General features: G+C 42.4%; 2 protein-coding genes across 12 annotated transcripts; one reads left to right on the top strand and one right to left on the bottom strand.

Annotated features, from left to right (window-relative positions):
- Window positions 1–498: 498 nt before the first annotated feature.
- ZNF655 (zinc finger protein 655) lies at window positions 499–14620 on the bottom strand. Of its 8 annotated transcripts, none has more exons than XM_087867485.1 (6): window positions 14493–14620; window positions 13337–13479; window positions 12061–12146; window positions 11535–11763; window positions 4696–4800; window positions 499–4187 (listed from the first exon to the last, which is right to left on the bottom strand). In XM_087867485.1, the coding sequence occupies exons 2-6, from the start codon at window positions 13470–13472 to the stop codon at window positions 2794–2796; spliced, it is 1950 nt and encodes a 649-aa protein (XP_087723611.1). In that variant the 5' UTR covers window positions 13473–13479; window positions 14493–14620; the 3' UTR covers window positions 499–2793. The 8 variants fall into 8 exon arrangements, with proteins under 8 accessions (XP_087723611.1, XP_087723607.1, XP_087723616.1 ...); XM_087867481.1 differs by having other exon boundaries at window positions 13337–13499; window positions 14493–14604; XM_087867490.1 differs by having other exon boundaries at window positions 11535–11709; window positions 13337–13499; window positions 14493–14604.
- On the top strand, window positions 14590–23822 carry ZBED8L (ZBED8 like). 4 transcript variants are annotated; one of them, XM_045773920.2, is made up of 2 exons: window positions 14590–14677; window positions 21811–23822. In XM_045773920.2, the coding sequence occupies exon 2, from the start codon at window positions 22059–22061 to the stop codon at window positions 23727–23729; it is 1671 nt and encodes a 556-aa protein (XP_045629876.2). In that variant the 5' UTR covers window positions 14590–14677; window positions 21811–22058; the 3' UTR covers window positions 23730–23822. The 4 variants fall into 4 exon arrangements, with proteins under 4 accessions (XP_045629876.2, XP_045629879.2, XP_045629877.2 ...); XM_045773923.2 differs by having other exon boundaries at window positions 14607–14677; window positions 21923–23822; XM_045773921.2 differs by lacking the exon at window positions 14590–14677 and adding an exon at window positions 14922–19423 and having other exon boundaries at window positions 21923–23822.
- Window positions 23823–25967: the final 2145 nt, after the last annotated feature.

The following is a 25967-nucleotide window of genomic DNA, read 5'->3' as shown; positions in this document are numbered from 1 at the left end:
ATACATACATACACATGTAGGTAGGTGGACAGATAGAAGATAGACTAAATTTGGTGTACCTCAACTATTAGATTTCTCCCCTTCCCTCCCATCTTCAAGATTAAAAGACTAAAAACACAAACTCATAATGGACTGATAAAATATTACAAGTTTAAAGAGACAAGTTAATTGTCCTTGAGGATTATTTTGGTTTCCCTTTAAAATGTTTTACTTATTAAAACACACACACACACACACACACACACAAATTCTGCCAGTTCTACTGAAACCTCAAAATATTTATGTGCCAACATCCCAATCAAATAATCCTTAAAACCCTGAACATTCAGACTTTGTTCCCAAGTCTGTGGAAGAGCAAGCTTTGTATCAGTATGAAGGAGAATGATCCACTCTTGTTGTGAAGCAGGTTTCTGGAAGGTAGAGAGTCGCAGCCAGGAAGGTGATTCCAAGATTTCCAAATGCTTCTGGTTGAGGCCTTTAGACATTTTTTGAAACAGATTCTGAGTATCAAACACACCTTTATTCAAGTGGAAGTACAAAAGCACATTCCTAAACCAAATGTATACATGTGATTTTTACATATTCTGCTATTTAGGGATTAATCTGTTTCATAATCATCAGAAGTGACCAATGGTCTCTGTACATAAGGGCATACACATTCATAAACAAGGGAAAAAAACATGCATGTTTCATTTGCTTTTATATTTAAATCATTTAGATCTCTACTTTGCCCTGATAAGATCCTATGCTTGCTGATGGTTAAGAGGCAAAATATGGTGGCAGAACTATCTTAGAGCTTAGCCATAAGAGCATTATAGAATAAGCAATAAATTCTAATATATCTGTTGAGGATCCCTAGTGAATATTATAACATCTGAACTATGAAGGCCTCACTTGCTGGAATGACAATAAGAATTTTAAGTAACACTTGTTTTATTCACAAAATGTTATGAAACTTAAGATGGAAAAATATAATAAAATGCTTTGACATCACCTAAAGAATCATGAATTCTTGGCTAGGTGTTGACAGTGACCCTAAACTCTGGACATCCTGACTTCTGTGACCACTTTCATCAATCAAAAAACCAAGTTCTTTTATATGGCCTACAGACTCGTAAAATACAGAAAATGTGATAATGAATAAACAATTATACACAAAGCCCCCACACTTCAAATACTGTCCTGGGTTGATGGGAGAGGGGGGCGAAAATCCAAACAGATGATGAAGCAATCGTAGTGGTTAAAATTTTACCAGGAAGACCCACCACTCTCTTGAAATGCTCCCTCTAGAGAGATTACAGAAGAACAGCAGTATCTTTTTTGAAAAGCTGCATTCCCTTATGAAGTTCTTTTTTTTGTATATGTTCTTCATATTTTGCCCTATCAAAAGCAGACCTAAGCATTTTGCTGGCCTTCAACAGAAGTATATAAAATAATTCTAAACTTTGACATGCAGAATAGGTGCTGAATGAATGTAGCTAGACCACCAGGAGTCCTGTTGGCTCCCTGATGTCCTTATCTCTTTTAGAGGGCTGTGGATGCAAACAAGGCAGCAAAGAACTTGGGTGTCATTTGAAAATGTTTAGCTGCCTGCCACAAACACAGCAGAGATGGGATCCTTCAAACTCATGGATGGACAGGATGTGAAAATCCCATTCTTTTTAGGTAGATGCTTCATTTTAGGGAAGAAGACACCAGAACACGAGCATCACGCAGGGACGGCATACCTGCTGGTGAGAAGCTTAATACTAGAAAACCATCATTTGAAGGTACTAAAAAAATGGAGAAATTAACAGGAATCCAAGTGTTGTGGTGGAAAGGAACAGGAAAGTAGGATGCTCAGAAAACAGCAGACCTAAAAGTCTGTTTTGGAGAGAACTTGGGCTGCGAACAGCAGAAAAAGCTAAATGCGCTACTTTCCAGAAGTTAATTATGTTTTTACAGTGCTATATTAACAATATTTTAAAGAAGCCATACAGGAACCAAATTTCAGGAAAAATAAAAATGTTCATAGGCCATATTTTTAAAAAATAGTTTAAATGAGTTCCATAAATAAAGTTTATATACCTACTTATACCTCCTATTAAATAAAAGAATGCCATGAGGATACAGCACTGCATTCACCAAGTCACTACTCAGACTATCTTCTGCAATGAAAAAGATCAGGGCTATATATTAACAATTTTATATAAAATTTTCTCTCCAATATTTTGATGTTGAGTAAAGCCTGAAATGTGGAGGAACATTTTTTCCATTTGCATTATATCAGATTCTGGTGTGGTATGGAGATTCTAATGATGAAAAAGACTTGAACTCCCACTGAAAGATTTGTCACCTTCACTACACTTGAATGGCTTCTCCTGGGCATGGATTCTTTGACGTTGAGTAAGGGGCGGAATATGACTGAGTCCTCCCACTTGCATACACGCTTGTTACATTCATAGGCTTTCTGCATGGAATGAATTTGATGCTGAACAAGGTAGTTTCTTTGACTGAAGGCTATTTCACATTTATTACAGTGAAGGAATTTTATTCCAGTAAGAATTCTCCCAATGGTGACTAAGGTATGAAAATAGCATGAAGCATTTACCACATTCAATATATTCGTAGATTTTCTCATTGGTATGGGTTTGCAGATGTTGATGAAGTTTAACACTAACAAATAGTTTTCCTACATTCATCACATTCAGAGGGTTTCTCTCTGCTGTGGATTCTCTGATGCTGAATAAAAGTTGACTGACTGAAGGCTTCACCACCTTCAGTACGTATATGATTTCTCCCTGGTGTGAACTCTCAGATGTTGAATGAGGCCTGAATTTGACTAAAGGTCTCCCCACGTTCATCACATTCATAAGGTTTCTCTTTGGTATGAATTCTTTGATGCTGAACAAGGTGTGCTCTCTGACTGAGGTTCTTTTCCCATGCATCACAATCAAAGGCTTTTTCTCTGGTGAGGACTTCTTGCTGAAGAATGAGATCTGAGCTGTGATTGAAACTTTCCTCATAATCATTACACTCATAGGACTTCTCCTTCCCGTGAATTTTGTGATGCTGAATAAGGCATGAAGTTTGACCGAAAGCTTTTCCACATTCATTACATTCATGTGGTTTCTCTCCTGTGTGAATTCTTTGATGCTGAATAAGATGGGAATTCAGTCTGAAGTCTTTTCCACATTCGTTACACGTATAGGGCTTTTCTCTGAGATGAATTCCTTGATGTTTAACAAAGGTCAACCCACAATCGTTGTATTCATAGGCTTTCTCTTCACAGTGGACTTTTTGATGTTCGGCAAGGTATGAGGTATGATGGAAGTCACTGCCACATACAGTACACTTACAGGGCATCTCTCTGTGAATCTTCTGATGTTGAGTAAGATGTACACTACGACTGAAAACTCTTTCACAATTACTACATTTGTAAGATTTTGCTCTAGTGTGAATCCTCTTATGTGGAGTTATGTCTGAGCTCTGACTACAGGATTTATCAGACGCTTCACAGGATTTATCAGATGCTTCACATTTATAGGGTTTTTCTCTAGTGTGTATTCTTTTATGTCGACTAAGACTTGAACTCTGACTGAAAGATTTTTCACATTCTTTACATTTGTAGGGTTTCTCTCTAGTATGAATTCTCTGATGCCTAGAAAGGGCAGAGCTCTGATGGAAGACTTTCTCACATGCATCACATTTATAGGATTTCTCAGGGGCAGGAATGCTGTCACATTTACTAAGGTGGGAGAGATCCATTAAGCTGTCCTTGTATTCACTACTCTGAACATCCTGTATTAGGTTTATTTGTTCTTGTTTACCAACAGCTGAATTCTGATTCACACCCATGTCATACTTATCAGTATCATCAATATTCTGTATTCTAAGAACTCTCTGATCTGTATCAAGGGTAGAGTCCAGACCGAAGCTTTTCTCAGGTTCATTACATTCATTGTTGTCACCGGTGAAGGCTTTCTTGCTGATTGTTATTTGCCTAAACTCTCTCTCCAGGAAGAGAAATTTCCTTAGGATTTCCTGAAGCCTTTCTAATCTGTCCTCAGGTTTAGACACTTCTCTAGTCCCGGGAACTTGGGCAATATCCTTTTTGAGTCTTCCTACTCTCACTTTGTACGAATGTACTTCTTCCAAAATTTCCTGCTTAGGAATCAACAGCTTGTTCTCTTCTCTGGTCTCTCCATCTGATTCAATATATAAATAGAAAATGCAAATGTAATCTGTACCCTGTGCTTAGGGGGGAAAAAAAACTCAGAGAGAAGAAAACTAAATAATCTAGAATCTACTAAAATGAGAGAAGTTTATTTACTCCGAAGCACAGGTACAAAATCTCAACAGCAGATGTAAGGGCATGAATAGGAACAGTGAGGTAATGAACAAATGGTTCAGGGTGTGGTAGAAATGGAGGACATTTGGCAAAGAAGATAACCAACTAAGGTGTTTCAAAGGAGGTAACAGGGAGTAGTTCAGAAGAATTATGGAGAAGCAACTTGAACAGGGACCCAGTACAACTTGTGGATAAGGGATAAAATAAATGAAAAGAATTCAACATAACCAAAGGGAAAAGGAAGGAGCTCGCCATCTGGTATGTAGACCGAGCTCTTCATTCTGACTGCCAAAGCAGCTACATTTTGGCTCAACAACTTGACTCTTACTTCCCTAATTCCATCTGATTGAGTCTACCTTACTCACCTGAGCAGTCATCTCTTAAGACTTCTCTATTCTTAGTTTCCAGATCAAAGACCTGTAGATCTTGTTCCCGCTGGGAGATCCCATCAGGCTTGGAAATTGGAAATCCTGCTCACAGAGAAGGAAATGGGATGTGGCGATTTATCCCCAGACTACACAAAGCCACTTTTTCTTTTAACTAATGGTTAATGGAGAGAGAAAGTAAATTCTTAGAAGACATTAGGGAAGGCCTGGAAAGTGAGAAGGGCAAAGATGCTCTACAAGGAGCTCCTTCTTGTGCTCCAGAAAAGCTGTGTTATGGGGCAAGTTGATGACTCTGGGAGAAGTATCCATTTAAACATTACTCAGACAAGGTAACTGGTGCATGAGTGTGTACCTGTCTGCATGGAAGTGATCATCTTCACTTTCAGCTGCTGCCTATAGATCAATCTCTGTATTAGACCTGGTCTATAAGTATTAGACCGGGTCAAAAGGGAAGTCATCAAAGTATAACCTCGCTGGACTGGAGGAAGGTGAATACTCAAGCTCCCGTTGTGTGGTGAGCTATGCAACAACATAATCAGTGAAGACTGAATAAATATTCCAAGAACCAATCTCAAGAAACTTCACCAATCTCAATTCACTTCAGTGCACATGAGGAAACAAAAAATAACACATTCTTACCCATCTGTGGGGTGCCTCCTATGTGGAATGTAGAGACAGATATAAACAGAGATACAGAGAGGCAAGGGCAATAAAAGTGCACCTTCACATAAAAATGGTCTTTCTTGGCTTACATAATGGACGGCTAGGATCTAATCTCTTTTAAAGCAAAAGCAAGAAGCAGTCTGATCCTGAGGGGGGCGGAACTATTATAGTATCAAACGGGCAGTTTTTATACATCTTCAGCCCAGAAATCTAGTAGCACACACACAAGGTCTAGCTCAAGCCCGTCAACTCCAAAAGCCTCTCTCTATTATTTGTTCCTCGTATCCTGACATGTCACTATATAATGGAATTACAGATTTTTATTTAATTGGTTTCATGAATTATCATCCCTCTTCATTTATAAACTCTTACTAGCAGGGACCATATAGCTTGTATCTTGTACTTCTTTTGATTTATTTACTTAAGAGCTACTTACTGAGTGCCAAATTTGTGTCCTAGCATCAATATATAACAGATAACCAGCTTCTAAAAGGGCACTGGGCCTGGAAAATATGACAAACCAACAGCTGTCCTCTTGGGATTCCATGTGAGAGCCTATGAACAGCAGATCAGAAGAGATATAAGGAAGGCATTTACTGTGTTTCTGAATTCCTGCTGGGCATTAATAGTCTATTCCCTCCTTTGGACATTTACTTAGTTGAGGTCCTCCGTGTCAAATGAAATAGTTTTCAAGTTTAAAAAAAAAAAAGTTAGTGTGGCATGAAGCAGCAAATACTTTGCTCAGAATTCTCATAACAGAATTTGTAACTTTTAACTCAGATATCAAAGTGTTTCTAAATATTTGATAACTAAAGCAAATTTTGGTTATTTATTCTGTATCTATACCTACATCACCCATACACAACAAAAAAGACTGTTTCCATGTGGAAAGAAGGGTTTGATTTTAGACTGTGTTTAAGTTAACGCAGTCAGGAATAAGAGAAAATGCCTAGTAGACAGAGATAAAAGACTACAGTTATGATGAGAGAACAGGGTTTAAAATACAGACTTAAAAATCATCTGTATCATTAAAATATTAAGCTAAGGTTTTCTGCACATTTGATAGGTGCAAAATTCCACACCAAGAACTTGACAAATTTTAACTTAATACTCATCATAACTTTATAAAGTAGAAACTACCGTTGTACCCATTTTACAAATAAGAAAACTAAGACTGACAGTTTAAGTAACTCGCCCAAGGTCACAATAACGAGAAAAGCTAGGGCTCAAACCCAGTCTTTCAGAACCTGGCTTTTAAGTAATCTGCTAGTAAAAAATTATGATTGTAAATGAAATCTGTCCCTTCCTCCAAAATATGTACAGAAAGACAACAGAAGATCAATATACTGACAATGGAGTAAAAGGCGAAAATAAATAAATAAGAACAGAGATGGGTGCCTGCGTGGCTCAGTCGGTTAAGCATCTGCCTCAGTCGGTTAAGCATGACTCCAGGTCATGATCCTGGAGTCCAGGGATGGAGCCCCACATCCGGCTCCCTGCTCAGTGGGAAGCCTGCTTTCCCTCTGCTCCTCCCCCCCACCCCTGCTCCTGTTCTCTCTCAAAAACAAAAAACAAAAAACAAAAAAAAACAGAGAAATAGTGATTGGAGTAATACATGGAGAGCCAGGATCCAACAGTTTTGGAGTCATGGACGTTCTAATTAAGCAAACTAAAAGATCACTTAGTGTCAAAGAAATCAAAGTCTCTTTAAAATAAAAATCCAGGGCGCCTGGGTGGCACAGTGGTTAAGCGTCTGCCTTCGGCTCAGGGCGTGATCCCGGCATTGTGGGATCGAGCCCCACATCAGGCTCCTCCGCTATGAGCCTGCTTCTTCCTCTCCCACTCCCCCTGCTTGTGTTCCCTCTCTCGCTGGCTGTCTGTATCTCTGTCGAATAAATAAATAAAATCTTTAAAAAAAATAAATAAATAAAATAAAATAAAATAAAAATCCAAACTCCTACACAAAAGTATGAGCAATACTCAATTTGAGGAAATTTCACTATAAAGATAATGTGAAACATAGTCCTGAAATTTGTATTAAAAAATCTGATCTATAGCTCTTATCACTTGCAGTCCTTTCCAAAAAAGCATTCAAGTAACTACCATGAGCCAGGTACTTACACATACAACGTAATTTAATCCAATTTAATCCCTCACACAAACCCAGAAAGGCAGACATTATTTTTCATGTTTTATAGTTGAAGAAAATGAGTATCACTTTAAATAATCTGCTCAATGTAGACAGCTGGTAAGATGAACCCAAGTCTGATTCCACAGTTTATCTTCTTTCAAGTCTTTCTATGGGTCACAGGAAGCATTAAGGCAGGTTTTCTTGCTATTGGCCTGAACGCCTTTTTCCTAAATTTTAAAGTCAAAACTCTGTGCTTTCAAAATATGTGTCTGCAATTAATTTTTCCTATCTAAAATTACCTAATATTTTATTAAAATCTTTTGATTTTTTTAAATTTAAACCCTGACAGTTCTCCAATCAGATTTATTTTTAACTTAATCTGGTCTTTAAAAATAACATTTAAAATTCACCTCATTATTTGGTTTGTTGCCTATATCAGTTATGCTAAGATTTTAGCCACCTGGAAGCTTTATGCCCTTCTTCTTGGTCCTTAACACACACATAAAATCTCTCCTTGGTAATATTGTTCTTGTGTAGATACCTATTTTAATGGAACATAACCTTACACAATTTTATTTCTTCTCGAATGCATGTTCTTTCTGCTCCCAAACTGCATAACCTAATGCCCATCTGTCCAATTTCTCATCGTTTTTTCTAACTGCCATCAGAGTATAAAACCATAAGCATATAGGGGCGCCTGGGTGGCACAGCGGTTAAGCGTCTGCCTTTGGCTCAGGGCATGATCCCGGCGTTCTGGGATCGGGCCCCACATCAGGCTCCTCCGCTATGAGCCTGCTTCTTCCTCTCCCACTCCCCCTGCTTGTGTTCCCTCTCTCACTGGCTGTCTCTATCTCTGTCGAATAAATAAATAAAATCTTTAAAAAAAAAAAAAACCATAAGCATATAAAAAACCACATGTGGGGCCCTCGGGTGGCACAATCGGTTGAGCATCCAACTCAGTTTCAGTTCAGGTTGTGATCTCAGGGTGGTGACCTCAGGGTCATGAGATCAAGCGCCATGTCAGGCTCTGCGCTCAGCACGGAGTCTGCTTGGGACTTTCTCTCCCTCTGCCCCTCCCAACGGCTTGCTCTCTCTCTTAATAAATAGATGGATAAATCTTTAAGAAACAAAAACAAAAAACACCATATGTGGTTGGACTAACTGTCCTAAGGGGCAAAACAATGAAAAAGAGCATGATCTGAGTCCTACACCTAGTTCTGACCCTGAGTGGATCACTTAACTTTTGAGCCTCAGTTTCCTCAGGTATAAAATAGAGTAACATCTGCTCACAGGGTTATGGTAAGGATTAAATGAGGTATGCATGGTACCTCGTAACACACTGGCCCCTCAGTAAACAGTAAATAGCCATGGCAGTAGAAGACATTCTATACAAAACCATTTTTGTCCTTATGACATCAACTTCAAACAGCAAAGGGTATGTGCCAAACATTTCCTGATTTACCAACTTTACTTAACAACCAGAATTCCGACAGGCATGTTTCTAATGATGTCATCTAATAAGGCACCTGCCACACTGACCCTGTGTGAAATGCAACCCAGACCACTTTCCTGACCTTAATCTCCAGCACTAAGTCACAGATAACTTCCCTTTGGGTATGACCCTCAAGCCAGTAATTCACTTGCCGTCAAAAGAACATGCTTCTTTTCAGATTTGGTAATGAAAAATATGACTTTTTACTTACTTTTTTATTCTTTTACTCAGCTATTCATACTCTGTATGTATATTTACTACTATATAGTAGAAGCACTTACCCAAAGGAACAACGTTTTGATGTCTTTGACAACTGAGCTGCTGCCGTGGGAAGAAGATGTGAACTTGACAGTGGGGCCGCTAAGTCAAGAACTGAACTACAATGTCCGTATTTTACAACACCAAGCATTAAGCTAATTAAGTATATAAACTTACATTTCAGATGGAGTTTGCTGAGCCCACAAATTTGAAAATTATTTCCTGAGAACTGTAAAAAAGTAATTACTAAAAAGATGCTGCTGACTTAGTCACAAAAGCAAGGTGAACAGGAGAGTTTCTTGTATGTGTTTGTAGCCAGTATGTGTGCGTGTGCATGCGTGTCCTGTACTTGTGCAGAGATGACACAGGAAATGGGATAAAATTCAGTCTAATAGCACACCGTGCTACTAGGCTGATTAAAGTGCTAAGAAGTTTGTTTACTCCAAAAAGTAGACAGGTTAACTGTTGGAAATTATGTAATTATTAGATAAAATTAACAGTAGTTTACAATTACATCACTTTACAGTTTACAAAGTTGTTTAAATATACATTCAATTTGATACCCTGAAATAAAGAAACTCTTTTTCCCTCCCATTTCCCATCCATCACGGACAGAGCTAAGGAACACTTGATCAGGAAAGGTCATTTAAATGCATCAATCTGTATAGCACCATGAAGAATAAAGGGGACAAAGTCAGGGCCTTGGAGGGGGTCATGGGGACTTAAAGGAGAAGACTAGAGTGCTAAACATGAGGAAAGCCCAGGGGTCACAGAAAAGTCAGACAACAGAAGGGGCAGGTCATATTCACTACAGAAAAGAGGGGTGCACAGCATAAGTTCCACATTCTAAAATAACATGAAAAGATCATAACTGAAGAGCTGGAGTTGAACTTTGTGGCTTCTCAGAACACAAGTAGATGACCACCAACCGTGGCTTATGAATGAACTCAGAACTCAGGATCAAAATTCATCTGGCTGCAACGGAGGGCCTCCTCGCCCTTCAGAAATTTAACAAAGGTCATCTGAGGAGTTGCAATTTTACATAGTGGTGGCATCCTGAGAGCATCAATCAAGTGTAATATCTTACAATCGTGGAAAAGGAGTTTCCGAGCGGGGACGAGCAATATCGATGGGAAGCCGATACTTGGGCCATCTCTTGGAGATTCCTGCTGAAAGAACTGCAAGTGTTTCTCCAGAGAAAGCACTTGCCTGGGTATGACTCAGGGCCGGACAGGAATTCACACTATGAATCCGGGTGGTAGGAAGGCGGAGAAGTATGCCTACAAAGATCAAAGAGCCAGGAATGGGAAACACACTAAAAACCTTCCCAGTGGGCAGGCTGCCTCCCCACAGGTAAAAAGACTTCTTTAATTCTGAACATAATCAAGGAGACAAAGGAACACCCTGGATGCCAACAGCATAGGCAAAGCCAAAAAAAAAAAAAAGAGAGAGAGAGAGAAGAAAAAGTATGATTAAATACATATATACATATTAAAAAAAAAAAAAAAAAGGCAGAAGCAGAGAATGGCAAAAAAAAGAGGAAAAGGAGCAATGCTCTCATCAAGGGGGCTGCCAAAGCCCCACTGATGCCGCTTTAGGGCACTACTGGGTGCCTAATCCCGGAAGGCCTCTGCACCAGCCAAACGACAAAGGAGAGACTCAGTTTAAAGCTGAAACTTCTGCTGCTCCGGGTGAGGTTACTTAGGACTACCGTCTGGATGACTCACTGAAATAGACTCGCAGTGAGTCATATCTTTAAATGAAGTCTCTCAAACGCTGCCTCTTGGAGATGAATTTAGGAATGTTAAGAGGTGAGGGATCATTCTACAAGGATTTTAGCCTATCTTTAAAAAAGGATTTCTTCCTCCGAGGAAAATGGAAAATTTTCAGACATGGGGGCACTGTATTACCAGGAAGGAACATGTCTGGCTGTGGACTGGGAGACTCTAGGGTCCCCCTCATAAAAAAAGGAAAAGATAGGGAAGGTGAGAACTTAGGCAAAGCACAAGCAAGTTTCCCTTTTCTAACAGGAAACAGATGCCCCACAAAAGCAGGTATCAGTTAATTAAAGATAAGGAGTAAAATGTCTTATCTTGAAACCCCTCCCAAGAAAACCCACTCCCAGAGAAGAATGACGTTGAAGATGGAGGATTAAGAGGTTCTAAGACCTGGAATTTGAGCCACACGCTACTTTCTCAGAGACCTCACACCTCCTCAGAAACAAGGAAGTAAAGAAATCCTAATAGGTAAGCTGAGTAACAAGAAAGTCCTTACCCAACGACACCACGTTCCCATAATTCTCTAACATCACTTCTCTGTAGAGATCCCTCTGAACAGGGTCCAGGCATCCCCATTCCTCTCGAGTAAGGTGCACAGCCACATCCTCGAATGTCACAAACTCCTGAAATAACACAGCCTGGCTGCTCTGGGGAATGAAGCCACTATAGCACTGTGGCCAGAAAATGAAGGAGATGACAGAGAGGGTGTCCAGAGCGTAGCAAAGCTGGGGAGGAGGGAAAACAGACTAGAATCTAGGGAATAAGTTCCATAACCTTTAACATCTAATAAATGCCCATCACAGCACCAGGGATAGAGAAGGAATAGTGTTTATTGGTGGTGGTGGTGGGGAGATGGGAAGGTGGTTTCTGTGAAGTCCAGGCCTCTGAAGAGGATCAATTCCTAAACTGGGGTCTGCTATTGAAAAAAATTTGAGGCAGGGTTTATGGATGGGATGAGGGAAGGGCCACACTCGATCAGTATCAACAGTCCCTGAGGAAAAGCAGAGGGTTCCTCAGCTCACCTGGTACCTGGCTGTCAGGAGCGTAGCTGCCTGGTCTCCTGGGCTTCCCTCATGGGGAAGAGCAGGCACCTGGGGAACAGGAGGAGCTGAGGGAGGAGAAAGGAGCCAAGAGTGAGAGCAACCCTTCCCCAGGGCTCCCTGACAGAAGAGGGAGTCAGTGGGACCCTTCTTCACATCAACGTTCTAATAAAACCAATGAATGTTTATCAGGTACTGAGTGCATCTACTCTGCTCCTTCTCAGCATTGGCATGCCCTCCTTACCCATGTTCAGACCCGTGATACAGGACCTTCTTATGAAACCTCGTATTTCACTTTATTCTCATGTCAGGACATTCCTCTAACAGCAGGATAAGCACTATTCCTGTTTTGCAGACCAGCAAAGCAAAGCATAAAGACTTGCAGTAACTTGTCCAGGGCAATAACTACTTAGCTGACTTCTGACGCTTTCCCAGACAGTGTTCTGTAAATTTCAGTAAGCCCGCATGTGAATGGGCACTCTCTCTACAACCAGTGTGTAAAGGCTCCCAAGAATAAGGAATGGTCATCTGTTTCCTCACAACCTTTCCCACATTCCCACAACACCCCACAGCACCCCACACACCATGGCACTCAATTGGCATTGCTGACACATAAGTTATTTCAGGCACTGCAGTTGGCCACAAGCAATTTAAAACAAGGTTCTTATAAAGCAAAAAAAGTACAAGACATGTCAACCTATCTATACGATAAAGATGTTACTGTGGAGTCAATATGTGGTATGTGTACACTCATACAGGTGTTGTGCTCAACCAAGGAATTAAATGGTTGCTTTTTTGGCCAAAATTAGATTAGTCACAAACACTGCAGCTGCAACAGAATGGCAGGTGGCAAAGCTCGCAAAGTCATCAAGGAGGAAAGAAACTAAGTGAAGGGAACAGGGGGAGAGAAGGGCCCTAAATCTAAGAGGAAATAAAAGCGAGGCAAGGATTGTGAGATGCAGCAAAAGCAGCATATCCTAGAATTTTTCTGGATGTGAAACCAGGATAAAGTGAAGGTTGTATGAATGAAAAATAGCCAAAGCAGAGTGAATGACCACCACTCTGCCTATTAAAGAAAGACGGTTGTCCTTAACAGAAGAGCCCAAGACCAGGACTGAACTGAGTCACATCTGTCCCTCCCTTCCAGACCTCCCCTAGGGGCCACCTTCTTATTGAAGTTCCCGGCCTCTCTCGTACCAGGCCCAGGAGCCCCACTGTACCCCCATTCTCTTGGATTTAAGTGCTCTCTCAGCCTTACCCCCGTTGAGCTCCTGTTCCATGTCGGTGTCCTGCGTGAACAGAGGCTCTGGGGACAGACCCTCAGACAGGCTCTCCAGAGATTGAAACTGGACAACTGGTGATCCTGCTGCTTCCTGGGCGGATATTTCCTCCATCCCTGTTCTGGAGAACAAGGACCATCACTGCTGGGTGAGATTGCGAGAATTTATTGTACTAAGTTAAGCCAGCCCATCATTTTACATTCTCAGGACTTAGCAAAGTATCTTACACACTGCACGTACTCAATAAAAAGAGTTAATAATAACTAACCACCTAAATAAAACAACAGAAAAGAAAATGGAAATTATTCAGTTTCAAATATTTAAGAACCAAATCATATGGTCCAAGCACGTAGCTTTAAACTCCACTAACTCAGAATTTGTGGTATTTCAATGAAAAAAAAATCAAGAAAGCACAACTTAATAAAGATTTCTGAGTGAAGTTTAAAATACTGGAAACGTACAAACTTCTTTCAAGGGTCAAGTTTGTACCCAAAGAAACATGGTAGTTACGATTACTTTTTTTTTTTTTTTTTTTTTTAAGCAGGCCCCCGAGGAATTACTTGGCAAACACTCTGCCTGCTCACTTTGAATTACTAAACAGGCTTGCCTAATGACAAAATTCCATTTTGTGGGGCGCGGGGGTCAGACCCTTCATCAACGCAGACAAGGTGGGCAGGCCGCTCCGCACGGCCCTGACAGTGATCCAGGGAAGAGCTGCGACTCAAACAGGTTTGGCTCGTGTCCTTCAAACCCAAGGACGCCACAGGGCTCCGGCCCGCTTCCACAACCCTCAGAAACGGCACTGGCGCCCAGCCCTCGGAAGGCCTCGCCCAGCGCTGCCCTCCTCCCACTTCCCTGTTAGGTGAAAACGCGCTCCCCGAAGGGCGAAGCGGGCCACAGAGACCCAGCTCGCACCAGGGCAGGGTCACCGGGCCCCGGAGGCGAGGCCCTCGGTCCGCGGGGCGTCAGGGTGAACCCTGACTGAAGAGAAACAGGCCTTCGCACCCCGCCCCCAGAGCGCTCCTGGGGACAGGAACCGCCGTCGGCCGGAACCGGGCGCCTCCTCCTCCTTCCCGGGAGCCTAAACTAACGGCGACGCCCACCGCGACCCCAGAACCGCTGTTGGGCACTCACCCGAGCGGAGCGGCAGGCCAGACGGCCGTCCCGTCGCGAACACCCTCGCTCTAGGAGCAGCCCCAGGGTTTCCGGGGTCGCTCTGCACCGCTTGGAGGCCGGCGCTTCTCAGAGGCACTTCCGGAGGCGGAGTCCGGCAGCCGCGTGGGCGGAAGGCAGGCCCCGGATGAGGGCCCGGATGAAGGGTAAGTACCGGGAGGCTCTCGTGCGTTGTTTTTCCGCGTGCTTCTCCCCATCTGACCTCCCTCGGTGCTGACCCCGCTGGCAGCTTCTGTAGCCAGTATATCGGCAATGACCGCAACAGCCCCGGATTTGGGAAAGTGGCTCCGCTGGCCCTTCCCTGGCTCCAGCCAACCGTCAAGACGCCGCGGGGTAGTGGCCAGCCAACGTGGGGTGTGTCCCGCCATGAGGAGTGGCGGACCTCATGATCCCACTTCCTTAAGTGCGGGTGGGGAAAAATACACTGATTATTTTTTTTTAATGTATTTACTTATTTTAGAGGGGGGTGGAATAGGGGCAGAGGGAGAGAATCTCAGGCTGACTGCTCAGTGCAGAGACTTGTGGAGCTAGATCCCATGACCCTAACATCAGACCTGAGTTGAAACCAAGAGTCGGTCCCTTAACTGTGCCACCCCAGGCGCCACCAAAATACACTGATTAACGAGGGTAGAAGGCGTTTGGGTGGTATGAGGACCACAGAAAATCGTGGGATCAGAATCTATTGTTTTGGGGCAAGGGACAGGGCGTTGAGGAAGTTGGAGTTTCTCAGAGAAATTGAGCCTGGAAGATAGCTGCGTTCCTGGTGGAAAAACTGAACTATACAGAAGCGGATAAGTAAAGCGGGGAGCAGGAGGACAGGCAGGCCGGGCGCTAGAACAGAAGCCCTGAGGGCATTGTGACCTCCCAGATCCTTGGAGAATGGGACGTCTTGTGGTGGAACGGGATCTGCTAGGGACTGGCAAGTGTCTTAAAAAATAAGTGATTTGCAAGGGACTTTAGATATTAGTCCTTTAAGTTTACAAATCAGATATAATCCTTTCATGACGTTTGACATTTCAAATTAAATATAAGAAAAATCAAAAGTGTAGTATTCTACATGCTTTTTGAAATTCTGTCAGCCTCTCGAAGATTCTGATATGCCTTCCCTTTCTTTTCTTCTTGACTGTCATTGATCTCATGCAGCTTCCTACTATGACACAGTCTCTAGTCCACAGTATCCGGCGCAATGGAGTCAGCATCACGGAAGATGCACTGCTTAGTCAGTTGATTTCTGTACAGCTCCAGTTAGAACCTTTTTCTTGTGTTGAACAAAAGTATACTCCCCTGGTGATGTTTGTTGTTTCTGTTGAGATCCCTGAGACAGTGGATGGCCCATTACTTCCTCCTCTTCATGAACAGCTCTTCTAATATTCTAGGATTGCTGTGAGTTTCGGGTTTTTTCCTGAGTTGCCATTCCCCCACAAGTTGTACCAATTAGACTGCTGCATTTCTGCAGCAGAGGTGGGTGAACTATGGCAGTGGTGTGTTTTTGCTCCACTAAGAGGACCTTAGGAGGCACTCATTTAAGAGTCCTCTTCTCAGGGCTCCTGGGTGGCTCAGTCAGTTAAGCATCTGACTCTTGGTTTCAGCTCTGGTTATGATCTCAGGGTTGTGGGATCGGACTCCAAACGTCGAAGAGTCTGCTTATCCCTCTCCCTCTGCTCCTCCCTCTGTGCTCTCTCTCTTTAAATAAATAAAATCTTCAAAAAAAAAAAAAAAAGTCTACTTCTCTTCAGAGAAGGCATCAGTCCCTAACAAAAAGTCCTTAGAAATTTATTTTGCTTTTGAGCAAAATTTTCTTTCAACAGTTCTTAAAATGACATAGGTGGCAACAATTAGCTAACTCATAAAATTTGTCATTTTTATCTTACACTATATTGGTTTGAAGAAAAATATATGAACAAGTATTCTCAAGGGATTGAGCAGTTCCTTAGTCTTTCCCACATGCCCACCATTGCACTAGGCATGGATAGTCATGAAAGAAAATATTATAGCAGAATTGACACAGGCTCTAAATATGGGTTTGTTTTCCCTGACTGCTTTATCTCCACCAGCACCATCTGAGGGTTTAGAGGTTGCCTTATCCATTAGACATAACCTTAAATTCAAGGAACCCATTTTATAGTCAAGGAGGGCTGACAATGAGCTTGCCACAGAATTCATGGTGCTTACTCATCACCCAGAAGCAGCTACCTGACAGAACTGTGCAATGGCAGAGGCGCCTGGGTGGCTTAGCTGGTTGGGCTTCTGCCTTTGGCTCATGTCATGATCCCACGGTTCTGGGATCAAGCCCAGTGTTGGGTTCCCCGCTCCGTGGGGAGCCTGCCTGTTCCTCTCCCTCTGTGGCTCTCCCTGCTTGTGCTTCCTCTGTCAAGTAAATAAATAAAATCTTAAAAAAAAAAAAATGGAATGGCATATTGAAGACTCAGCTAAACTACAACTTGGGAATTTGGGGAGTTGTCCTCTAGGATACAGTATATGCACTGATACTCAGTGAACCGATAACATATATATGATATTTTGTCTCCAATAGAAAGACTAAGTGGGTACAGGAACCAAGGGGTTGAAGCAGGAGCAGCCCCTATTACTATCATACGCAGTAACTCACTTGTGGATTATGTGCTTCCTGTCTCCAAGCCCAGAGAGTCTTCTGGGTTATGGTTCTGATTCTCAGGAAGAACATTGCTTCTAGGAGCTACATTAAATGTTCCAGTGAACTAGAAAGTGAGAATATCACCAGGCCACTTCAGGTTCCTTGTGCCAGTAGATCAATAGGCAAAGAATGGGGTTATTGTAAAGGCCCCCACAATCCCTGCCACATACACTACATAAATACAAAAACATACCCAGCCATCTGCATTCAATAACCTACCTTCCTGAACCTTTTAGGCACTTTAGTGTAGGAATGGAGTAGAGGGGGAGTAGGGATGAAGGGGAGAGAGCAAGGTTTAGACAAGAAAAACAACATGTAACAATTTAATGGCTCTTAGAGACGACTTGGAACATAAAGGAAATTTGAGGAAGTATGTAGAGGAAGAAGCTCTGGGACTACAAGGTCTTCAAGGAGAACCATAGTTTAGTGAGCCAACCAGTGATGAAGGAGCAAAGATCTGGGGCGCCTGGGGGGCTCAGTCATTAAGCGTCTGCCTTTGGCTCAGGGTGTGATCCCAGCGTTCTGGGATCAAGCCCCACATCAGGCTCTGCTGGGAGCCTGCTTCTTCCTCTCCCACCCCCTCTGCTTGTCTTTCTCTCACTGGCTGTCTCTGTGTCAAATAAATAAAATCTTAAAAAAAAAAAAAAAAAAGCAAAGATCTGCTCAAGTGGTTTACTGAAAAGTCAATGGGGAAGTAGAAAGAAAACAGTGACAGTCACAGCAAGGTCAAACCTCGTAGGGAATGGGGTATTATTTAGGGCTTGGAAGGTTACTCAGAATATCACCTGGTCACTGGTTGCCTCTGTAGCATGTGGCTCTTCCTTTGGTGGGCTTTCCATTGTGCTCAGACTTGTCTTGGAATTTAGAGTGTGTCGTCTTTCAAGGTCTTGGTTATGGTTTCGATGGGGGAAACAAAGGCAGAAGAAAAACTATTAAATTTCCTTACTACCTACAGCCCATTGACAAGTCCTTGAAACAGGCAGAGTGACATTCCTCTAGGGACTCAACTACCTCGGTGTTAATACATTGCTAAGGGCAAAAAGGTAATCTTAGCCTGACTGCCACTGCTACCTGCCCCCCCCCAGGATCCTGTCATCTACTTTAACGTATAAATATTCCTTTGGAAACTTCCTTTATCTCTAAACCCCCCAAGGTATGCGTTGGCAATCATCCACCAAGCAAATGGCCCACCGATATACATCTGAAGGGTCTCATGACTAAGGCTTTATTAGTCAGTAATAAATGACCTTTTCCCAACAATAGCTAGCCCTCTCAAGGTCATGGAAACCTTGCTTCCAAAATTCCTTAGAGATTTAGCTATCCCTAACCCCCTCCCAACTTGAAAGTATATAATGGGCCATTCCTCATGACCCCATTGCAGCTCTTCTGGCCCTCGGTCCTGTCTCCATGCTTTCATGGAATCACCTTTTTTCACCAAAGACGTCTCAAGAATTCTTTCCTGGCTGTGGGCTTCGAACCCTAACGTCTTTCCTACATCAGTTTTATAAAAGGTGGTTTCTTGACCTTCTCCTGAAGTAATGGTAAAAGCCGTAACTATAGTGCTAACATTTTGACAGCAAAGTTGGACTTACTGTACTAATTACATTATTGTGAGGCCGAAAACTCCCTGGTTACTTTAGCCAAGCTCAGGATCTCACCACTACCTAGTGCTAAAGAAGTCTATTGCCCCCGGAAGAAATTTTTGAAAATACTGCCCATACGTAATCAGGGTCCCCAGAGAAGCCACCACTTCGGTTTTGTGAAACCATTCTTGCCTTTGATATTCTTCTGTCTACATTTTTGTTACAGTTGCTCTGACAGACACAGCATCACTAAGGAGTAGTATTGTTTGATAATAACTAGAATTCTTACGATTACTGCCAGCAATAAAACGTAGGAGAAGCGTGTAAGCATTTGAGCAGGATGGTATCACAGGAAATTTAAGCCGCCTTTTCCGAGGCCGGAAAAGCTGATCAGAGGTGAGAGATCCCCAAAGCCAGACTCGGAGGTTGGAGAACAAGGCCGCAGTCCTCCCGCGTTCCTAGAGAGGACCCCGAAGGGCAGCCCCGTCCAGAAAGGCTGGTGTTACACTTCCGGCTTCTGCGAGCCGCACGGACCTGCGCGCGCACTCAGGGTTGTGGCGAGCGGAGGGCTTGGGTCCAAGTGTGCTGCCCTTCGACTCCCCCAGAGTCACCTCCCTTTTCCGTCCCAGCACCCCCAGACTTCTACGGGGTTCACGGTGAGACGTGGGTCCGGCCAGGGAGGATGGGCGGGGACAGAGGTGGATGTGTCCATCAGTGTTCCGCGGCTTCCCTCGCCACGACCGCCCCCGACGGGTGGAGGAGGGTCCGCGTCCCCATCCTCCATCCCAGCCTCGGCCGGAGGACCCGCCGTCTCCCAGCAGAGACAGCCCCGGATCCAAGCGTAAAGGGAACGGCGTTTTGTTTTCCGGGCTAGGATGAGGTGCCTCTGGGACCGGGGAGAGGCAGTCTGCTGCGTGCCCCCCCTGGGCGCGCCCGTCCTCCTTGTGCTCCCCACCATGGAATGTCTGGGCTAATGTCAGCGTTCCCCAATTGTCCGCATTTGCTTTCCTTCTGTTGGGGGTTTTTGTTTTTTTTTTGGTTTTTTTTTTACCCGAGTCCTTAAGAGACCCTAAAATGTAAAATGAGGAAGACCCACGAGGTTATCAAGCTCTCACGGTTTTTTGGTTTTTGGGGTTTTTTTTTTTAAGGAGTCAAGTTTGCTAAGCCTCGTGAATGTTTGCAGATCGTTTGCTCACCCCCAAGCTCATCACCAATATTGGTGGTGATAGTGTTCGAAACCTAGTGAATAAAGTGATTTGGACGCAGTAGGAAAATATTACATCTACTTCACTGTTTTCCTTGCAGTTTCTGAACGTTCTGATTTTTAAATGTCTAATTTCAGACCTCAGGTGGATTTTTCGGTTGTGCAAGGTAATTGTGCTTGACTTGAAGCGGTGAGTGGTGAAGGGGATTTGTGAGGATGCAGTGGAAAATGCGTGGGGCTACTAGGAGACCATTTCCAGTGCTCTCTCTGCCACTGATTAGCAGGATGATCTTGGACAGAACACCACCAGGTCTCAATTTCGTCCTAAGTAAAATTGACTAGATTATCTCAAAGGGCCCTTCCAACTTGGAAATTCACTGATAAGGGAATTTAACTGAAAAATCACCTGGGCCAAACCTAATGTCCCATCTCCATTTCCTGCAGTGCCACCAGAAAGATACTTTCATTATTGAAAGTGGCAGAGGACCAAAACAAACAAACCAAACACACAGATCAATGCTGAAGAGATAGTACGCAATTAATCAGTTCAATCAGTTGTGGAGAATTCATTGAAAGCATCAATGAAACCTTACTATTTGCTGGAGAAGGTTGGTTACACAGTGCAATGGAAGATACATAAGTAACTTACCCATGGACACGTAATTTATTTCTGTACTTTAAATTGTGCTACTGCAATATTCCTCCCATTCTTATTCAGATGTTTTACAAATAACTTGATAGTCTCTTAATTTATAAAGGGCATGCCCTTTCAAATGTTGAAATACCAGGCCTATAAGGAATTTGTTATCTTTCTAAAAATGGGCAGCAAATACTGACATTGTATTCAAACAAATATTTTTTAAATGTCTATGGGTTGCAAGGAACTACATAGAATGACTTAAGGGCAAGGCTAAGAGCAAAAGAGAGTCTGTTCTTGAGGGACAGTCGAGATAAGGCATAAAAACATTCAAATTAAATTTCAGGGTAAAAGCCACAAGAATATTACATATACCAAACTAGTAATGGAAACAGTGAGTCTAAAGTTGAGAGAGGACTGGTGCTGGGATCCTTCAAGAAATGTAAAGTAAAACCCCGTCTTTCTGCTGCTCTTGCCCAGAATATCAGCACACTACTCCCTGCAGGCCTGTTCAGTTCAGGGAGGAGTGACTGTGCTCCTGACCTCAGTTGTGTATCTTCTGAGTTTCACTTTCTGTCCCTTCATTTTGATTCTGCGGTAACGTATCTTGGAACGTGTGATTCCCCCTTCCCCAACTTTAAAACGTTAACCCAGATGTCAAAGACTGAGAGGCCTTTTCCTTCATCTTAAAAGACCAGAGACAGATGGGATTTTCAGAAGATCTATCACAAAACATGGAGAGAAATGAGCAAAGAAAATGTAATAGTTGGAAGGTGAAGTTCAGCAACACAAATGGTGACAGAACATAAGTGCTATGAGATGGGGACCAAAAAGGGGGGGGGGGGGCTATCAGGAAAGGTTAAGTGGGTTTCAGTATTTTTAAAACATAAATACAGGTTTTAATTTTTTCTCCCTGTGCCCCAGTGGGTCATCCTGTACACCCCACTTGGCTGGTCATTTTAAGAGTGACCGGATCGCTCTTTGATAGTGACTCGATGGCAGTGTACCAACACAGTTAGAACCCTGGGCTTCAGACTTGGGTTCGAGTAGTGAATCTACTACACTGTGGTGTTAGACACATTATTTAATAACCTTTCTGAGCTTTCTAAAATAGGAGTAGTCATGTACTGCATAAGGTTTGCGTGGGTATTAAATGAGCTGTATACAAAACAATGTAATGAACCGAATCTGTCTACACACAGATGCGACGACTTTGGATTTAGTGAATTGTCTTCCTGAATACTCACATGCGGTGTTAGCATCTCACTACAAGGTTACTTTTTCATACTGCTATTAAATTTTTCTACTCTGCAGAATAGCAAAAACTGGTCTAAAATATCTAGGACAAAAAGGACAATCCTGCAGACAGACCCTGTTTGGATCAAGTGAGCCAGTTCTTTGAACCTGAACAAGGCATACCGCAGGTTGGTCTCCCCACGCCACCCAGGAGATGGAAGGCATAGTGATAGTGAAAGTGGAGGAGGAAGATGAAGATGAGGAAGACCATTTCCAAAGGGGAAGAAATAGCACAGAATCGTCCCCACCATTTCTTAGTCAGTCCACAACCATGAACGAGAGGGCCTTGTTATCATCATACTTGGTGGCCTATCGAGTAGCGAAAGAAAAAATGGCTCACACAGCTGCTGAAAAAATTATTCTTCCAGCATGTATGGATATGGTACGGACAATTTTTGATGATAAATCAGCTGACAAATTAAGAACCATACCCCTTAGTGACAATACGATATCTCGTCGAATCTGTACGATCGCAAAACATTTAGAGGCAATGCTCATTGCGCGGCTGCAGTCCGGGATAGATTTTGCAATCCAACTTGACGAGAGCACCGAGATCGCAAGTGGTCCAACACTCCTGGTTTACGTCAGGTACGTGTGGCAAGATGATTTCATAGAGGATCTGTTGTGTTGTTTAAGTTTAAATTCACATATAACTGGATTAGATTTATTTACTGAATTAGAAAAGTGCATTGTTGGTCAATATAAATTAAACTGGAAAAACTGTAAAGGAATTTCGAGTGATGGAGCAGCAAATATGACTGGAAAACATAGCAGGGTTATTGAAAAATTGTTAGAAGTAACACATAACAGCGCTCTTTGGAATCACTGTTTTATTCATCGAGAAGCTTTGGTGTCCAAGGAAATTCCACCAAGTCTAATGGATGTATTGAAAAATGTAGTGAAAATTGTGAATTTTATTAAAGGAAGCTCACTGAACGGTCTACTTCTTGAAATATTTTGTTCAGAGATTGGAGTTAACCACACCCACTTACTGTTTCATACAGAAGTTCGTTGGTTGTCTCGAGGAAAAGTACTGAGCAGAGTATATGAACTCAGGAATGAGATTTACATTTTTCTCACTGAGAAGCAATCTCATTTGGCAAATACTTTTGAAGATGACATTTGGGTAACAAAATTGGCATATTTAAGTGATGTTTTTGGCATTCTTAATGAATTAAGTTTGAAAGTACAGGGGAAAAACGATGTATTTCAATATCTTGAACGTATTCTAGGATTCCAGAAGACATTATTGTTGTGGCAAGCAAGACTTAAAAGTAATCGTCCCAGCTACTATATGTTCCCAACTTTGTTGCAACACATTGAAGAGAACATTATTAATGAAGACTGCTTAAAAGAAATAAAATCAGAGATACTGATGCATCTCATTTCTTTGTCTCAAACCTTTCATCATTACTTTCCAGAAGAGAAATTTGAATCATTAAAGGAGAATATTTGGATAAAAGATCCATTTGTTTTTCAGGCCCCAGAATCAATCATTGAGTTAAACTTGGAGCCCGAAGAAGAGAGTGAATTATTACAGCTCAGTTCATCATTCACACTGAGGAATTATTATAAGACATTGAGTTTATCAGCATTTTGGATTAAGATTAAAGATGAATTTCCATTGCTAAGTAGAAAGAGTATATTGTTGTTATTACCATTCACAACTACCTATTTGTGTGAACTAGGATTTTCAATCTTGACACGATTAAAAACAAAGAAAAGAAATAGGCTCAACAGTGCACCTGACATGCGTGTAGCCTTATCCTCCTGTGTTCCTGACTGGAATGAACTTATGAACAGGCAAGCACACCCCTCACATTAAATCCAGTCTCTATGAAATTTTGGTTTTGTACTTTTTAAGGGTTTTTTTTTTTAGCAGATTGTATTTAAAATATTAATAAAACTGTATTTGGAATTTACCGTTTCATTTTCCTATGTAGTAAGTATCATTTCAGGAAACCTGTTCCAGTTACACGAATTGGGTGTATGTGTGTATCCAGAATAATGATGTGAAACACATTTCTGTGTATTACTGTCAGTTTTGAAAAATAGTACTCTTAATACATAATCTTATATTCGGATCTGTTCCCCTCTCCTCGGCTGCTGCCTTGTTTCTCTCTTTCAGGCAGAGCCCCATTCAGGTTCAGTTTCTCACCATCTGTGTACTTAATGTGTTCTTCCTTTTTTGTTCGAATTCCAGGAAGTGAATCTTGATGCTAATCCTGGTTTAACACCATCCTCACACGGGGTTTATTTAAGCATGGGCACGTGTTACAATTCTAGCTAATGAGATGCATGTGTAGGACACACTGTCAGTATATTTTTGTAAAGGTGTCCCTTGCTCTCAAGGGGACACGAGAGAAAATAGTGATAGGGGCATAGTTTTTAATCTCCCCAAGTCCCTCCTTAAAAGCAGAGCAACCAAGATAGCCAAACGGAAACTCACAGACATCATCTATAGCAAAACCAGGTGACGGTACCACCAACAGTTAAAAACTAAGATGGTTTCAAGTCATTGTGTAAAAGGAAGCAGAAGAAACAAGCATCTGATAGATTTGAAAGCTGCAAAATAATCAACAGGTACTCATACAAAATTTCTGTGAGCTATACTGAGACCAGCCGCTTAAACCAGGAGCAGCTTGCCCACTGGAGTAGAGGGTGAGTTTTAGGGGTTGGTGGTAAAGTCTGGGAGCGGGATGGACCTTGTGAAATAGAATCCAAATTGACCGGGACAGGAGAGACCAAGTCTTATCTCCGTGTCCTTGAGGACAGCTTTGTTTGTTTTCCTCTGCCCACAATCAAGACTTTTTGGTCTCCTGATTAGTGACAATTGGCCTTTGGCACTTTGGCCAAATTCCAAGATGCAGGTTTCCACGAGCGCCATCCTTATGGGCCGGTGCAGTTTATGATGGGTCTTTTCTACTAAAATCCTGCCCCTTTGGGATCAGATACCTGCTTCCTTTGTGTTTTCTCATGAGGACACAACTAGTACATGTATCTCACCAGCACCATTTAACCAGGGACAATTTGGAATTGCACTGACCCCTTTGAGCGAACATGTATCCACATCCCAGTCACCCATCTTTATGTGGGAAGATGTTGGAATGGGAAGTGAAGCTCACGCGATTTGCTGCCGGAAAGAGAATTAGAAAGCTACGAAAACATCAGATACAGACCTTTTCTCTCACTGTAGTGTAGAGCACTGTCTAGGTTAGGACTGAGGAGACCTGAGGCTCCCGGCTCCAGGCTCCATTTCAGAGATGATAAGTTATGGTCAAGTCATATCTGTGCCTCCATTTCTTCTGTAAAATGAGGACTGTACTGCTTGCTTTCCCTGCAGAGCTTTTGAAGACCATATTAAATATCTTAGAAACCTAAAGCACTATATAAACAGGGTGTAAATACTCATAGAAATGCATAAGAAAAAAGATATGCCACATGCTGGTGAGAAAGAATTCAGGCTTCAGAACTGGACAGATGAATTCTGTCTCTGATCCTTACTACCCATCTGATGATAGACAATTTATTAACTTTCTGAAACTCGGATTGCCCAGCTCTAAAACTGGGACACACATGGGGTTCCTGGATGGCTCAGTCATTGAGTGTCTGCCTTCGGCTCAGGTCATGATCCCAGGGTCCTGGGATGGAGCCCTGCGTTGGGCTCCCTGCTCGGAGGGGAGCCTGCTTCTCTCTCCCTCTCCCACTCCCCCTGCCTGTGTTCCTCTGTAGTTCTCTCTCTCTCTCAATTAAGTAAATAAAATCTTCAAAAAAATAAAATTGGGACACACTACTAAGTAGTTATTAAAATGTATTGTATTGTAAATGTGCATGTATTAGAAATACATTGGAAGCCAGTACGTTGTAAATACACTGCTAAGTAGGACTGAATTGTCTCTCCCAAAATTCATACATTGAAGCCCTAACCCCCAATGTGACTGCTTTTGGAGACAAGGGGGTAAAGTTAAATGAGGTCACAGGGTTAGCCCTCATCTATAGGACGGATGTCCTTATAAGAGGAGGAAGAGCTACCAGGAGTGCACGCACACAGAGAAAAGGATAA

The sequence above is a fragment of the Ursus americanus genome, chromosome 2, assembly GCF_024610735.1.
Source record: "Ursus americanus isolate L20-20 chromosome 2, mUrsAme1.1.p, whole genome shotgun sequence".
Lineage (NCBI taxonomy): Eukaryota > Metazoa > Chordata > Mammalia > Carnivora > Ursidae > Ursus > Ursus americanus.
This window is presented reverse-complemented; position numbering and strand designations above follow the sequence as displayed.

Coding starts and splice junctions, on each gene's coding strand:
- ZBED8L (XM_045773920.2), top strand. CDS start 22,059: ATGGAAGGCATAGTGATAGTGAAAGTGGAGGAGGAAGATGAAGATGAG.
- ZNF655 (XM_087867485.1), bottom strand. CDS start 13,472: ATGGAGGAAATATCCGCCCAGGAAGCAGCAGGATCACCAGTTGTCCAG. Junction 12,147..13,336: donor GGAACAGGAGCTCAACGGGG/GTAAGGCTGAGA, acceptor CTCCTCCCTCAG/CTCCTCCTGTTCCCCAGGTG. Junction 4,188..4,695: donor CTTAAGAGATGACTGCTCAG/GTGAGTAAGGTA, acceptor ATATTGAATCAG/ATGGAGAGACCAGAGAAGAG.